At 47.0% G+C, this 14,018-nt stretch overlaps 2 protein-coding genes across 5 annotated transcripts in view; one reads left to right on the top strand and one right to left on the bottom strand.

The window, feature by feature from the left end:
* Positions 1-14,018, bottom strand: part of lili (LMBR1-like protein) — a 242,845-nt gene that overhangs the window by 178,199 nt on the left and 50,628 nt on the right. For all 4 annotated transcript variants that reach the window (XM_050177344.2, XM_055070089.1, XM_055070088.1 and 1 more), the window contains one exon: positions 9,215-9,354. In XM_050177344.2, the coding sequence (XP_050033301.1) occupies positions 9,215-9,354 (140 nt within the window). The remainder of the gene's footprint in view (positions 1-9,214; positions 9,355-14,018) is intronic.
* Positions 338-3,791, top strand: LOC129384574 (uncharacterized). Its single transcript, XM_055070091.2, has 2 exons — positions 338-691; positions 935-3,791. The coding sequence occupies exon 2, from the start codon at positions 1,964-1,966 to the stop codon at positions 3,236-3,238; it is 1,275 nt and encodes a 424-aa protein (XP_054926066.1). The 5' UTR covers positions 338-691; positions 935-1,963; the 3' UTR covers positions 3,239-3,791.

Genomic DNA, 14,018 nt, shown 5'->3' with positions numbered 1-14,018 from the left:
ATGCGTTGCATATTGCAATCACTCAGTTCAGCCCTTGGGCGTGGCCGGGCAGCCACCATTGGGGGTATGAGCCACCATAGTGGCTCATACCCCTACACTAGAGTTTTATGCATTGCATATTGCAATCACTCAGTTCAGCCCTTGGGCGCGGCCGGGCAGCCACCATTGACCTTTAGCGCAACCACGTGACGTGACGTCACAACAGCCGGAAGAAAAGCTGGGCCCCAACACAATATGCAACGCATTCTTGGCTTAACCAAGCTAAGCCTGGCCATTTTTTCTCCTTTGTAGCAGTACGCAGGTGCCGAAAAACCAGATCAGTGCATGCCACATGTAGTATAGTGTCGCCCCCTGTCAGATCTCTGTGTCATCGTACATGTATGTTTTGTAGTTGTTTAGCTAGATGGCGCACCCCCCTTCTGTCATGTGACGAGGTTGTACCAATCGGGAGGTGTCATCTAGCGTGTGAAGCCTTTATAAGTAATAAACAGCCGCGGGTCGGCGGAGTCTTCGTTCCGGTTTTCATCGGGAGCAGTTAGCTCCGTGTCTCCTTCACTGCGCCGGCGCTAGCCGCGCGTTCGCCCGTCGGGGCCCCCCGCTTGCCTGCCGCTGCCGACACAACATCTTTTGGCGACGAAGATGGGATTCCCGCAGCGGTTCCGACCGAAGCCCCGGGACACCAACGAGCTTCGTAAGTGAAGCGACCCTTCCCGTGTCCGCACGGCAGGCAAACGCCGCCGACGCACTCGGCGTCGCGAGGCTTCCGAGCCTAGGCCTACTCGCCCCTTTGTTCTTGCCCCATTCCTGCGGCGAGCTCCGGCTTGCCTTCCGCACGCTACCGGGCATGGCGTCTTTCACGGCGAACCTTCCCGTTTTTCTGGAATTGCCCGGACCACCGTTAATTCCATGGCATCGATGGAAAAAAATTTTTCAGGCCCACCTCGAAGCGGCCGGCGGTGGCGACTGGACAGACGCGCGACGAGCGTCCGCGCTCGTCAGCGCTCTCGGGCGTGAGGGACAACGGAAGTACTTTGAAGACGAGGAGCAGGAAGCAGCAAGGCAGTTAACCAGCGCAGCGTCAGCTTCAAGCGAAGCAGCAAGGCAGTCAACCGGCGCAGCGTCAACGTCAAGTGATGCGGTCCCGCCAGCGTCAGAGTTTCCGAGACTCTTGGAGCGGCTTGACCGGCTGTTCGCCGCGTCAACAAATGTCCTGGCGGAACGGCACGAATTCACCAGTCGGAAGCAGTTCGACGGAGAAGGATTCCTGGAATTCGTGACCGCATTGAAGGAGAAGGCGGTACAGTGCAACTTCGGCACAGCCTACAACGAGCGCGTCCGAGACCAGATAATACATGGCGTAGCGAACGTCAGCGTTCGCGAAAAGTTGCTGGCTCATGGCGAAACCCTGTCCCTGGACAAGGCAGAAGAAATTGGACGCTCGTTAGAAGCCTTGCATCGAGCGAACCGCGCGTTCGGCTCCGAAAATGTTCGAAGAATCGAGGCATCTCAACTTGGCGTTCCGTCGACGGGCCGAGACGACCGACTTCTTCCGAGAGGCCGCCGAGACGACCGACTTCTTCCGAGAGGCCGCCGAGACGACCGACTTCTTCCGAGAGGCCGCCGAGATGATCGAAATTTTCCGCGAGGCTCCTCCGGGACCCGCAATGAAGCACAGGATGCGAAGGACCCTAATTTCGAGCATAGTTCATGCGACCGGTGTGGCAGTACGAAGCATATCGCAACGTACAGGAATTGCCCCGCAAGGAACCGGCGGTGCAACGCCTGCCACACGTTGGGCCATTTTGCATCAGTTTGCCGAAAAACCCGTACTGTTCAACACGTCTCTTCCGCAGAGACGCTGTCTTCGACTTCCGCAGGGCAGCCGTCCGCGTCTGTCTTGACGGTAAGGGCTTTTGAAACTAAAAAAGATTTGGAAGTTCCAGTCGTAGTGAACGGCGTCTCCATGCGACTGCCGGTGGATACAGGAGCGTCTGTCTCATTGATGACGGCCGAGGATTTTGGAAAGCACTTTGGTCGACAGCACAGACTGTCAAAAACAGCAGTGGACTTGAAAAATTTCTCCAAGCAACGCATCGACATTCAAGGCCTGTTTCAAGCCACTGTCCAGTTTTTCCAAAGGTCATGCTCCGTCACGTTCCACGTAACGACTACAGGAACATCGCTGCTGGGTTTAGACGCCATCCAACGCTTGGGCATACAGATCGACGGCACGTCGCTGACATGTCTACCATCGCTTCCTTCAGTACAGAGCCCCACAGGTGTGCCTCCAGGTTTTGATCACCTTTCCAGTGACGAGTTGGGCCTCGTCAACAACTTTGTGCACCGAATTCATCGGCAGCAAGATGCGAAACCAGTATCTCCAAAGTTGCGCCGACTACCCCTGGCTCTCCGTGACCAGGTCACACATGAATTGCCACGTCTCGAGGACTGCGACGTCATCGAGCGCGTCGAGGCTACTGAGTGGGTGTCTCCACTCGTGGTGGTGCGCAAGAAGGATGGAACCATGCGGCTCTGTGTAGATCTACGAGAACAGGACAGCCTTGTGCCTCAAGTTCAAGAAAGGGTCTTGCAGAAACAGTCGCAGACTAAACAGTACGTAGACAAACGTAGAGGTGCTCAGGCAACTCGTGTCAAGGTGGGAGACACCGTCAGAATAAGATTTAACAGGAAAGGAATTTTTAAGTACAGTAAACCTCGTAAAGTCAAGGCCCAGATAGGACCATCTATTTTTGTACTTAGTGATGGGAAGACGTGGCATGTGTCTAAGTTAACCGTAGTGATGAAGGATCCAGCAGGTAGTACATTGTGTACAAGTGATAGAAACTTTTTGTACTCATATTCAAACTTGGATAGTCATTCCGATGACTCGTCTGTAGTGACATCGTCCTTTCATAAGCATCAGTTAAGTAGTGCGTCTGACTGTATCACTTCAGAGTCTGCACAGTCAGCAGTCGTCTGTGATTCCGTGGAGGAATCTGTAGCCTCCCAGGACTTGTTGGGACTTCGAGAGGAGCCTCCTGGGCAACCCTCTCCAGCTTTGAGCGCTAACCACATTCATTTGTCCAACCAGGGGGAGGGAAATAGTAGTGGGACGACTGGGTCTTTAAAGTCGACCGATACGCGTCGCAACCCCCAAAGTTCTTCCGAGGTACGCACGCGTCCTCATCGTGACAGAAAACGGCCTCCGTGGCTCGATGATTTTGTTTATGTAGTGTAGAATGTATTTAAGTCTTCTAAATGCCACGGCTAGGGGCCTTGTTGAGACAGTCCACATGTTTCATTACCACAGGTATAAAAAGTGCTCCTTGTTGCGGTGCAGTCAGTTTTGTACAGTGTTCCTTGTCAGACCTTGAGTGACTGCCGGTGTTTTGGTGCCCAAGACTGGTGCACGTGTATGTGAACTTGGGCAGGGACGGACTGAAATTGTTGTGGACTTAAGTGCGTGCTTTGTGTGCGACTGGTGCGCGTGTGTGAACGTGGGGGGGAATGAACTGAAATTGCCTTTGGACTTAAGTGCGCGTCTTGTGTGCGCGTTTCACTGTATGCTCGCTTTGTTTCCAGGGGGGGATGATGTAGTATAGTGTCGCCCCCTGTCAGATCTCTGTGTCATCGTACATGTATGTTTTGTAGTTGTTTAGCTAGATGGCGCACCCCCCTTCTGTCATGTGACGAGGTTGTACCAATCGGGAGGTGTCATCTAGCGTGTGAAGCCTTTATAAGTAATAAACAGCCGCGGGTCGGCGGAGTCTTCGTTCCGGTTTTCATCGGGAGCAGTTAGCTCCGTGTCTCCTTCACTGCGCCGGCGCTAGCCGCGCGTTCGCCCGTCGGGGCCCCCCGCTTGCCTGCCGCTGCCGACACAACACCACACAGAACACCTGTCGCTTTCTCTTGCATGTGGTGAACATTCCGTGGGTGGCGTGTGTGACATGTGGCTTTGTCTTGTAGTGCAAGCTATGAAGGCTGCAAACGTAAACAAATGGAAAATTTTTTACTTTACATCCAAGCTAGCGATCATACAGAGTGTCGAAAAGGGCAAGAAGAAGTTCTCGGTAGCTGGTGCATTTGGCATTCCACGGAGCACTTTAAGTACGCTGCTCAAAACAAAGGAAGATATCAAGCTCAAAGGAGCTGAGCAAAGTCGCTCTGGAGCATGTTGTGCGTGCCCTGCGGCTTTTGAGAAAGTTGAGAAAGCATCGTATGCGTAGTTTCTGGAGGTCAGAGCTAAAAACATTTTCGGGAATCACCCTATGTTGATGGAAAAGGCGAAATGGCCCGCAGCTGCTCTCAGCGAGAAAAGCTTTTGCGATGGCACTGGGTGGCTACAGAGGTTCAAAAGCCGCTACAGCATTGTCAAAAAAGCCATTTCAGGCAAAAGTGAAGCTGTCAGCAACCAGGAAATGCAACAGTGGCTTTCTGATGAGTGGCCGAAGATCACCGCGAGTTTTCTTCTGCAGCAATGTTCAATGCGGATGAGACTGGACTTTTCTGGTAAATGCTGCCATGCAAGATGCTCGACCTCCGAGGGAGCACATGTCACGGTGAGAAGATGAGCAAAGTGCGCATTACGGTTTTGCTCGCAGCAAATATGGATGAATCTTGCAAGCTGAAGCCATTGGTGATTGGAAGAAGTATGTCACCTCGGTGCTTCAAGAACTGCAAGCAGCTTCCAGTGCACTACAGCTTTAACAGGAAAGTGTGGATGACATGGCAGCCTTTTACGGAAATGCCTTAATGCATGGGACACTGAATTGGGCAAGTCAGTCCGCCAAGTCTGCCTTCTCGTCGACAACTGCTCGGCCCATCACACCACTTCCGAGCTGCAGAATATAGAATTGAAAATTCTCCCGCCTAACACAACACCGACGTTGCAGCCACTGGACCAGGGCATCATAAAGGCACTGAAGGCCGGCTACAAGAGTAGACTTGTTCAGCAGCTCCTTATTTACCTCCGCATGAGAGTCAATCTGAAGGCTAACCTGTTGGGGGCCATTCATATTATCAGTGGCGCCTGGAACAACATGAAGCAGGCCACCGTGGCCAATTGTTTCGACAAAGCAAGTCCTGTAGTGGCCATAGACGAATTTCCAGAAGCCTCAGACGAATAGGGATATTTGCACAAGGCATTTCGCGACTTGTCCCGTTTTCCAGGTGTTGTCCCGCATGAAGTGACTGTTGACGATTTTGTCGACGCTGACAGCGATGTTCAAGCTGTAGCCGCTCTAGCTGATGAGGACATTGTGACATGAATTGCTGGCATCCAAGAGGAAGGCAATTCCATGGTGATGAAGGCTTGATTGGCCAGCCTGATTCAGCGTTGCTGTGGAATGAAGGGCACCAGACAATTGCACCTGGAAAGTCTCGAGAAAATCGAAAGCAGTGTTTTCAACTTTATTTCCTAGAGCAAGAAGCAGTCATCAAAGATTAGTGATATTGTTTTCTCTCAAATAAGGTGTGCTTTCACATTGTGCATATGGACTTCACTGTTCTTGAATGCTCCGATAAGTCACCCTTTGTCGCGACCGCAAGCAGCGTCTCAAGACAATTTCTGTATATCGAATTATTGATACATCAAACTATTTCGCAATCCCCTTCGAGTTCGACATATCCGGTTTCGACTGTACTATCTTTCAGCATCAACGTGCAGTGAATTTCCTAGCTGTGATCATACAATGCATTTTCTGGCCACTAAATCCCATATGAACAAGAAATAGCGCGAAGCACACACAATCGAAAGCAGTAGGTGCCTGCAACAGCAGCTTCCCCACAGCACTCACCCGCCCGTCTAATGTGAAAATTCCACCACTCACTCGGTTTCCTGTTCCAGTACCAACAAATCTCCTCATAAGTCGTCACCAGTCACAGCTATCACTACCAAGCATCTTCACCTATCTGTTTCACGGTGGGCGTGGCATAGGAAGCGTGCTGCCAGCTTTTCATAGGCGATAAACCCGGGGAATGGCAGCACAAAGTAAGCATCACATTTTGCTCTCGCTCGCAGCATTTCCGGCATTGCCCACCAGCTTGATTTCACTTTGGTTTTCCATCACAGTCTTAAAATGACAGCACACATCTCAGGCAACTTGCGCCTCATTAGCTCAAGGCACATCAACTTCTCATGCTGCAACAATTCTCGCTGAGTGGGCATGTCAAAACGTCCCACCAAAATGCTCCACCTGAAAGAGCAGCTGACCCAGGCCAAATCTGAAGAGCACGAACGTAAGCTTGCCGAAGCCACAAAAGTGACAACACACTTTTCGGACTACTCAAGCTCCACCAGCTGGGCAGCATGCATCGGCGTCTCATGCTGCAATGATTCACGCTATAGTTCACATTACACAGATGTAAACTACATTCGAGTCTGCAAAATTTTTAGTGACCTTGAATCACATGTTTTCCCAGTTTGTATATATTTTTTTTTCTGAAATGTATGAACAAGGTTTTACTGTAATTAGAAGAAATTAACTAAAGCTTTCTGGCATGCTTTTCTTTAGCTTTTGTTACCTTCGTTCACTGATTCATTTGTTGAATGCACATGAATTTTGCTTTATTTGTCAATGTATAATGCCTATACATGTACCTGCTTGTACTTAGCCTTTATATGTGTAAAAGGATAGACAGTTGGGCGAGTTGGTACGGTAACATGATTTTGGCTTCTAGCGCGAAGTGAAACACGGACACAGAAAGGAGCAGACAGGACGAGCGCTAACTCTCAACTAAATTTTTATTAAAACGAAGAACATATATATAGGTGATTGCAAAAACCGTAGCAAAGGAACATGACAAGGTAAAAAGCATCAGTTAAACATATCAGGGGGTATGGAAGTCAAAGAACAAAAATTACTTCAGATTAGTACACGTATTGCGAAGGTACTGAAATTCGCAATCTAACAGATACAGCGAAGGATGACTGACGCAAGTGTCTAACCTGCGAAAAACTTGTAAAATGAGTAAAAAGCCCCGGTAAGAAACAAGAAAAACAGAAAAAAGAAACAAAGTTTGCAGTAGTACCCTACATACATAGATTATCCCATGGTTTAAGGAATGTGGCCAATAGGTATGACGTCAGTACCGTTTTCTCGGCCCCACGCAAGTTGTCTAACATGTGCCCTTTGATAAATAGGAGACTTGAACAGGAAGGCAAAATAAGAAAAGATGATTGCGGAGTTAAATATGTGTCCCCTTTAGTGCCTTGCAACACGGGTATAGTTTATCAGATTCCACTCGAGTGTGGGAAAGCTTACGTTGGACAGAGCGGCAGGTGCATTAACATTAGACTAAAAGAACACAAACATTCACTAAACAACCCTAATGCATCACATTTAGCGGCACATAGTTTCGATTGTGGTTGCAAACCTTTCTTTGAAGACACAAAAATTCTTTCTAGACACAGATGCCAAACCACGCGGGAAATTATCGAGGCATTCCACATAAAAAGATTAGGAGACACTTGCGTCAGTCATGCTTCGTTGTCTCTGTTAGATTGCGAATTTCAGTACCTTCGCAATACGTGTACTAATCTGAAGTAATTTTTGTTCTTTGACTTCGATACCCCCTGATATGTTAAACTGATGCTTTTTACCTTGTCATGTTCCTTTGCTACGGTTTTTGCAATCACCTATATATATGTTCTTCGTTTTAATAAAAATTTAGTTGAGAGTTAGCGCTCGTCCTGTCTGCTCCTTTCTGTGTCCGTGTTTCACTTCGCGCTAGAAGCCAAAATCTTTATATGTGTACCATATCTGTTTGCACTTTCACATGCAGTAACTGCTGCAGTTGCACTGCAACAAGGCACAGTCCCCGTCAAGGCAATTAATGGCTTTTTGGCTGTGTCCCCAACATTGCGTATTCAAATAATGATTTCATTGAGATTGAATTCAGTAAGCACACATACGTATTTCCTTTTACACTAAATAACTGAAGAGGCACAGCTTCATTAGCTCCTTTAAAAGGACCAACAACAATTTTTTATGGCACCCACTTTTCTTTTTAACAATAATAAATGCTTCAGAGTGCCCCACCTTGCAGAACTAATGGCAGAAACCCAGTGAAACCAATACAACTAGCAGCTTATCAATATTTTATTGCTGAGCTAGTTGGTTCATCTTATTCCGTGAAGACGCAACCAAGGGCGGAAAAAAGCTTTAGGACTGGAAGGAGCGTCACTTGCAACTACAGTTAAACGTAGATATAACTGACTTCAATATAAAAAAATTCTCAATATAATAAAGTATTTAACTTTTTGTAACCTCCTGTCCATAGAACACCATGTGTTTAGAACCTCACTATAACGAAGTGTTCTTGCATGCAATTTCAATATAATGAAATTTCACTGCTGCCGCAAAGGAATGCCGAGACAATAAATGGAACCTTCCACGGATGCAGATGGCCAAATTATTGAAATACAAGCAGCTGCTTGCAAACGCACCTCTCCAACTGCGCAGACCTACAAATCTGACACGTCCATGTTTCACGTTTATCAGCAGACATTTTGGTGTAAACACTGTCTGTTATCGCAGAACAGTGTTTCCCTAGATGGAAACTTGCTTTGCAACCGGAACATATAAGGAATTTGCCCTCTGCCAGCTTGTTGCATACCAAACACACAGAAGGCATTGCAGTGCAGTGCAGTCAGTGGGCTGCATGGGACATGATAGGACTTTATCACGCTTGCACTCTATAAGGAATATGCTGCTGCTCCGCTTCGGCTCTTAGTGGCGCAGCACTTGATTTGAGAGGTACGTTTACAAGCAGCCAATTCAACCACCTGACTATCTGCATATGTGGAAGTTTCTATTTATAGTCTCAGTATTCCTTCACGGCTGCAGTGAAAGTTCGTGTACAAGTTCGCGTTCGTGAAATCGTGTACAAACACACTTCTTAACAATGAGGTTCTAAACACATGGTGTCCTATGAAAAAGAAGTTATAAAATGTTAAATTTGTAGTGTCGAGAAGTGTGTTATATTGAAGTTCATGATATCGAGGTACAACTGTACCACCATCTAGCTGATCGACATATGCAAACAACAAAACTAATTGCTTTTTTTTTTCTTTCGCTTTTTGCTGCTGAAGAAAATTTGGGCAGGGGTGTTGGCATATATAAAGTTCACATTTCACGCCCAGCTTTAATATCTGCAACATTAGGAGGAATAAATATGTTTCCAATTAAGTACAGGTCACCAGAAGTGGGCTTACCGTGGATGAGTGAACTGTTGAGCCACTGCATGTAGAAGCTAGACGGGTAGAGCAGCAGCACCTCGTTGCTGATAATGGACACAGGCAGAAGCAGCGCTGCCCCCAGGGACACCGCAAGACTGAAGCAGCACATCCAGAGGCTGCGCACATTTTCCTTTGACATTTGATTGTTTCACCAAACAACCTTAAGGGTAAGTGCAACAAGGAAATGGATGCATTTTAGCAGCTTGACCAGACCCAAAAGGCAGCAATGAAACAATCAGTTCAGGAGACTTTCTAGTAACATTAAATGACACTTCAGTCCACCTTCATAGCTGCACAGACCTCTTGTGGGATACATGCGCACTTTATTAAAAACATTTGCCAGTAGACGCAGCACACAGGCAAATTTTGCCTCTGGAATGGTGGCCCTTCCCCCATAGCGGGCATGCGCCATTATTTGAGGAACAAGGACCCAATCAAGATGGTGGTCTTTACCACAAGACAGTTCCAGCTAATGAGTCCACAGACAAAGTCACTGAAATTTGCTGTGTATTGGCAACTCCAGAATTCGTTACTGGTGCTAGCAACACTGGCCAAATAAGCAAATACGGCTAGGACATCACAGTTCACAGTGGCTCTTTTGTTTGGTGCTGTGCTCAAGTTTCTTGCTTGCGGCGTAGAAACGAGGTGTTTCCTCAAAGCCGAAAGGGTCATGCTGCCGATGATCTCTGATTAGTCTAAAGGCTCTCAACGACGAAACCGCAGAAATAGATACACTGTGTGAGTAAAGATTCGGCCTGCCTAGCGAGCTGCATTAGTGCTTTCTTAAAGATATTGAGCCTTTCAAGCAAGACTGACGTTAATAAAAGGAAGAGTTGGTGCATAGCGAGCCTCTCAGAAAGGTGCAAGCAGTGTTGCTCTCCACTGATACGATACTTGACTGTTTTCAACATCCATATATCCGCACTGCGACTCATGTTGCAGTGTACCACATAGCACCCCAGAATATTTAAGCAGTAACGTCTGTCGTGCTTTCAGAAGGTAAATACAGATATTGTTCACTGACAGAACGAGGCTGAAAACCATTAAGTTATGTGGTCAGTGTGTCTTGGGATAAAAACAAATGAGAGTTCCGTTTGTTAGTCGGGGTGCCCCTTTCTTTTTATAGTTAGCCGATACGTGTGATAAGGTCATCTGCGTCCGATGACTGGTTTTTGTTCACACTCGCAGTATGCAGTGTTCAAGGCAAAGCCCGGACATGGGAACACAACAGGCACCTGCTGCCTGTAGGAATTCTCAAACCCCATTGAAACGTGAGAAGTGAATAACAACCAATTGGACCAGGTTGCATTTTTTCCAACAGGTTTCTGAAATTTGGCAAGGGTTTTCTTTCGAGTTGCATGACTAGGAAACAAATTGAACCAGTTGTAATTGAATTTAGCTGTGAGCACAGAGTCAGAAAGCAAACTAGCGGCGCTGTGCACAGGTCGAATGCTCCAAATCTGGAATGAGCGCTGTTTGCAGTAGCTTCTAAATTTCTCGCGGCCATATAACCTGACAACACCCCCGCCCTCAATGAGAAAACAGCATTTTCTGCGTACACCGCTTAACTAATGCATGCTATCAAAACAATATATTGCCTTAATGACATAACATAACATAACAGGCATAACGTGTCATAATCAACTTTAGACCTTCTGTCTACGGATAAAGTACATCATCGAGAATATTTCTGCTGCTTAAGGCATTAGTAACACTAATGCTGGTGCAGAAAACTAAGCTATCCCGAGCAAATGAAGCTTAAGCATACATCACTAATTTATAGAAGTGTCTGCCTAAATGCCTAAACAAAGCACACTCCATGATTTGAAATGCCAGCAACATATTTAATATATATAAAACGACAGCAATGGTCTTACTCGCTGGGAATAAAGAAGTCATCTCGAGTGAAGTGGTTCAAACAAAGCACCATAGTGTCAGTCATCTTTTCGCAATGTGTAAGATTCTTATCAATGTCGGTCTCTGATGCACATTGTCTGCTTCTTTAGGGCAATGATGAAATCATACATCATGACGATTCATACATCCTATTTCTCAAATAGTGCATCATGACAATTTGAGAACTAAGAGGCATTCCGTACATGTCATGATAGGAAACCCACGTTGATTCAAGCCAAAACCTGGATTGGCTGTTTCTTGGAGCGGTCACTAGGGAGCGAACGATTACTTAAAACCACAAATATATATGAGGTACATGTTTTAGTTTATCATTAACAAACTTTTTAAAGATCAATTCTTGCGCTACGTTCCTCACACAGGCAGAAGACATTTTGTGCACAAAAATTTAAAGTAAATATTAGCCTAATTAACATTTTATTGCTAATATATGTTAAACTAATTACTTCACAGCCCATCTTGCAATTTACGAATTATGGCGACCTACTCAACGCATTCAGAGGATGACACCCATTTCGAGATATGCATTCCCAAAGCTTGCAATGAAAAGCACAGGTGTTCCAGTAACTTTTGAGCTTCAGTGCATAAAAAGACATTTTCTTAAATGGACATTAAAGGCAAATATTACGTCTACATGGACTGTTAAAATATAATTCCAGAAACCTCACAGAGCTTGTTTCGTGCAAAGACTTAATTTAAGAGAAAATCATGTTTGAAGGGTCCGCATACCTTTAGCGTAATTCAAATAGCCTGCCCCCAAGCAAGGAGTGGTGACGCTGCATACACCATCACCGCCCTTTACTGCCATCATGAAGTAAAATGGCACCCAGCAGATGGCGCTACGATTTTTTTAGCAAAGAGTGACACCGAGCCAAGACAGTGTCAGATTCGCCGCTGCAGCTGTTCTTGGTCAAGTGGCATGGACCGTTCGGGCATCCCTCGACAACACATGGGTGCGGAATTCTCTGCTACTTGAAGCTTCTGCAGGTTTCCAGAGCCAGCAAAACTAGCACAAACTATGCGATAATGACACTACTGAAACACAAAAGCATGGGCAGCACAGAGTCAAGCGAAAATAAGACTTCTCGACTGCCCATGTTGTTGTCAAGAGTAACGTCAACGAATTGTTTTTTCTAAAAATCTAATAGAACTGGACAAGTAGCATTTCCTTCCGTCTTATAATGTAATGCAATGATCTCATTATTGCGAGTGGTTGAATACAAGTGACAGAATAATAATGAAGCATGCCAACATCATTGGACTAGCACTTGAATGTCTTGGGCAAGTCTCTGTGTCCCACATTTACCTCGATTTTTTTATTACTAAACCTGTTCTGGTTAGTATGTTGATTAAAAAAAAAAGGTTCTAAGCCTCCCTAGAAACACTATCACGGAACGACTCCTCCAACTGGGGGCTACACAACACGGTGACCAAACTGTTTGAGGCACAGCGAAAAGCTCAGCGGTGGCGTAGAGGTAGATCATCCGCCTCACATGAGAGGACCGTGGTTCGAATCCCGGTGCCGCTTTAAAAAAATAACAAATCCGCTTTTGATAAAATTCTATAAACAGGCCTGGCGTGCGGCCTGATCCCGGTGACCAAAACCGGTAATGCACTCCGTCACCAGAGCAGGATTGGCCACCCTAGTGCAGTACTTGGCCACAACCTCCTAAATGAATGCCATAATCAAACCCCGGCCCTCAGTCCCCTTCAGCTGCGAAGCAACTGACCACGGCGGCGGTCAGACCTGCAACGCAGCAGACGGTACTGAGAATCTCTGGGTCCAGACTGGCCGCCATTGGAATCTGAATCTGGCAACGCTTAACACAAGAACGTCATCTAGTGAGGTGAATCTAGCTGTGCTAATGGAGGAATTAGCGGGCAGTAAAAGGGATATTATAGGGCTCAGTGAGGTTAGGAAGACAAAAGAAGCATATTGTCACGTGGTGGTGACGTTGAAGAACACAGTAGCAAATACTGTGAAAGACAAAACTAACTTTTATTGGGCGAACCTGTGCCCACAAAAACAGGCTACACTTATAGCACAACGATAGCGGCGAACACGGTCGGCGATCGTCGAAAATCTGATCAGCGGGTCAAGAGCGTCGGCTTTTATACAGCAGTCGTCGAATGTTCCAGACTAATCCTTCGGACCCGCGTGCCTTCCACAAAGTTCTACACCATTCACGTCACGCGATGAAATCAGATAACACAAGGTTCGGCGACAACAGATAGCGGATAGAAGCATCGATAACTTTCCAGAAACTTCGGATACATGCAGACGCGTCCCTCGCTGTGCGATAACATTTGTTAGGCGGCGAAACGTGGTCGCCCGTTAAATATAAGTACACGTGTCAATACGCCCCTCCTAAAAAGCATGGACCCGATGCTGCAAACAAACGAAAGGAATAAAAGAAAAGCACTCCTAGCAAAGAAAACAACAAAATAAGGAAGTTTGTCAGCGTCCGTAAAAGGGTTTAAGACGCACCATGTGGACCACTTCAGATCGTGCGCGGCGTCGCTGTGAATGCGAAATGCCGTCTGGCACGACCTCATAGTCCAGTGCGTCGGATGACGTCGGATGACCTTGTAGGGTCCGAAATATCGTCGCAGTGGTTTTTCACCGAGTCCTCGTCGGCGTATCGGGGTCCACACCCAAACACGGTCGCCGGGCTGGTACTCGACAAAGCGTCGTCGGAGGTTGTAGTGTCGGCTGTCGGTCCTCTGCTGGTTCTTGATCCGCAGGCGGGAGAGCTGTCGGGCTTCTTCAGCACGCTGGAGGTAGGTAGCGACGTCAAGGTTCTCCTCGTCAGTGACGTGCGGCAGCATGGCGTCGAGCGTCGTCGTCGGGTTCCTGCTGTAGACC

Source organism: Dermacentor andersoni, chromosome 5 (assembly GCF_023375885.2).
Source record: "Dermacentor andersoni chromosome 5, qqDerAnde1_hic_scaffold, whole genome shotgun sequence".
NCBI lineage: Eukaryota > Metazoa > Arthropoda > Arachnida > Ixodida > Ixodidae > Dermacentor > Dermacentor andersoni.
The sequence above is the reverse complement of the archived record's forward strand: the minus strand, read 5'-3'. Positions and strand labels throughout refer to the sequence as shown.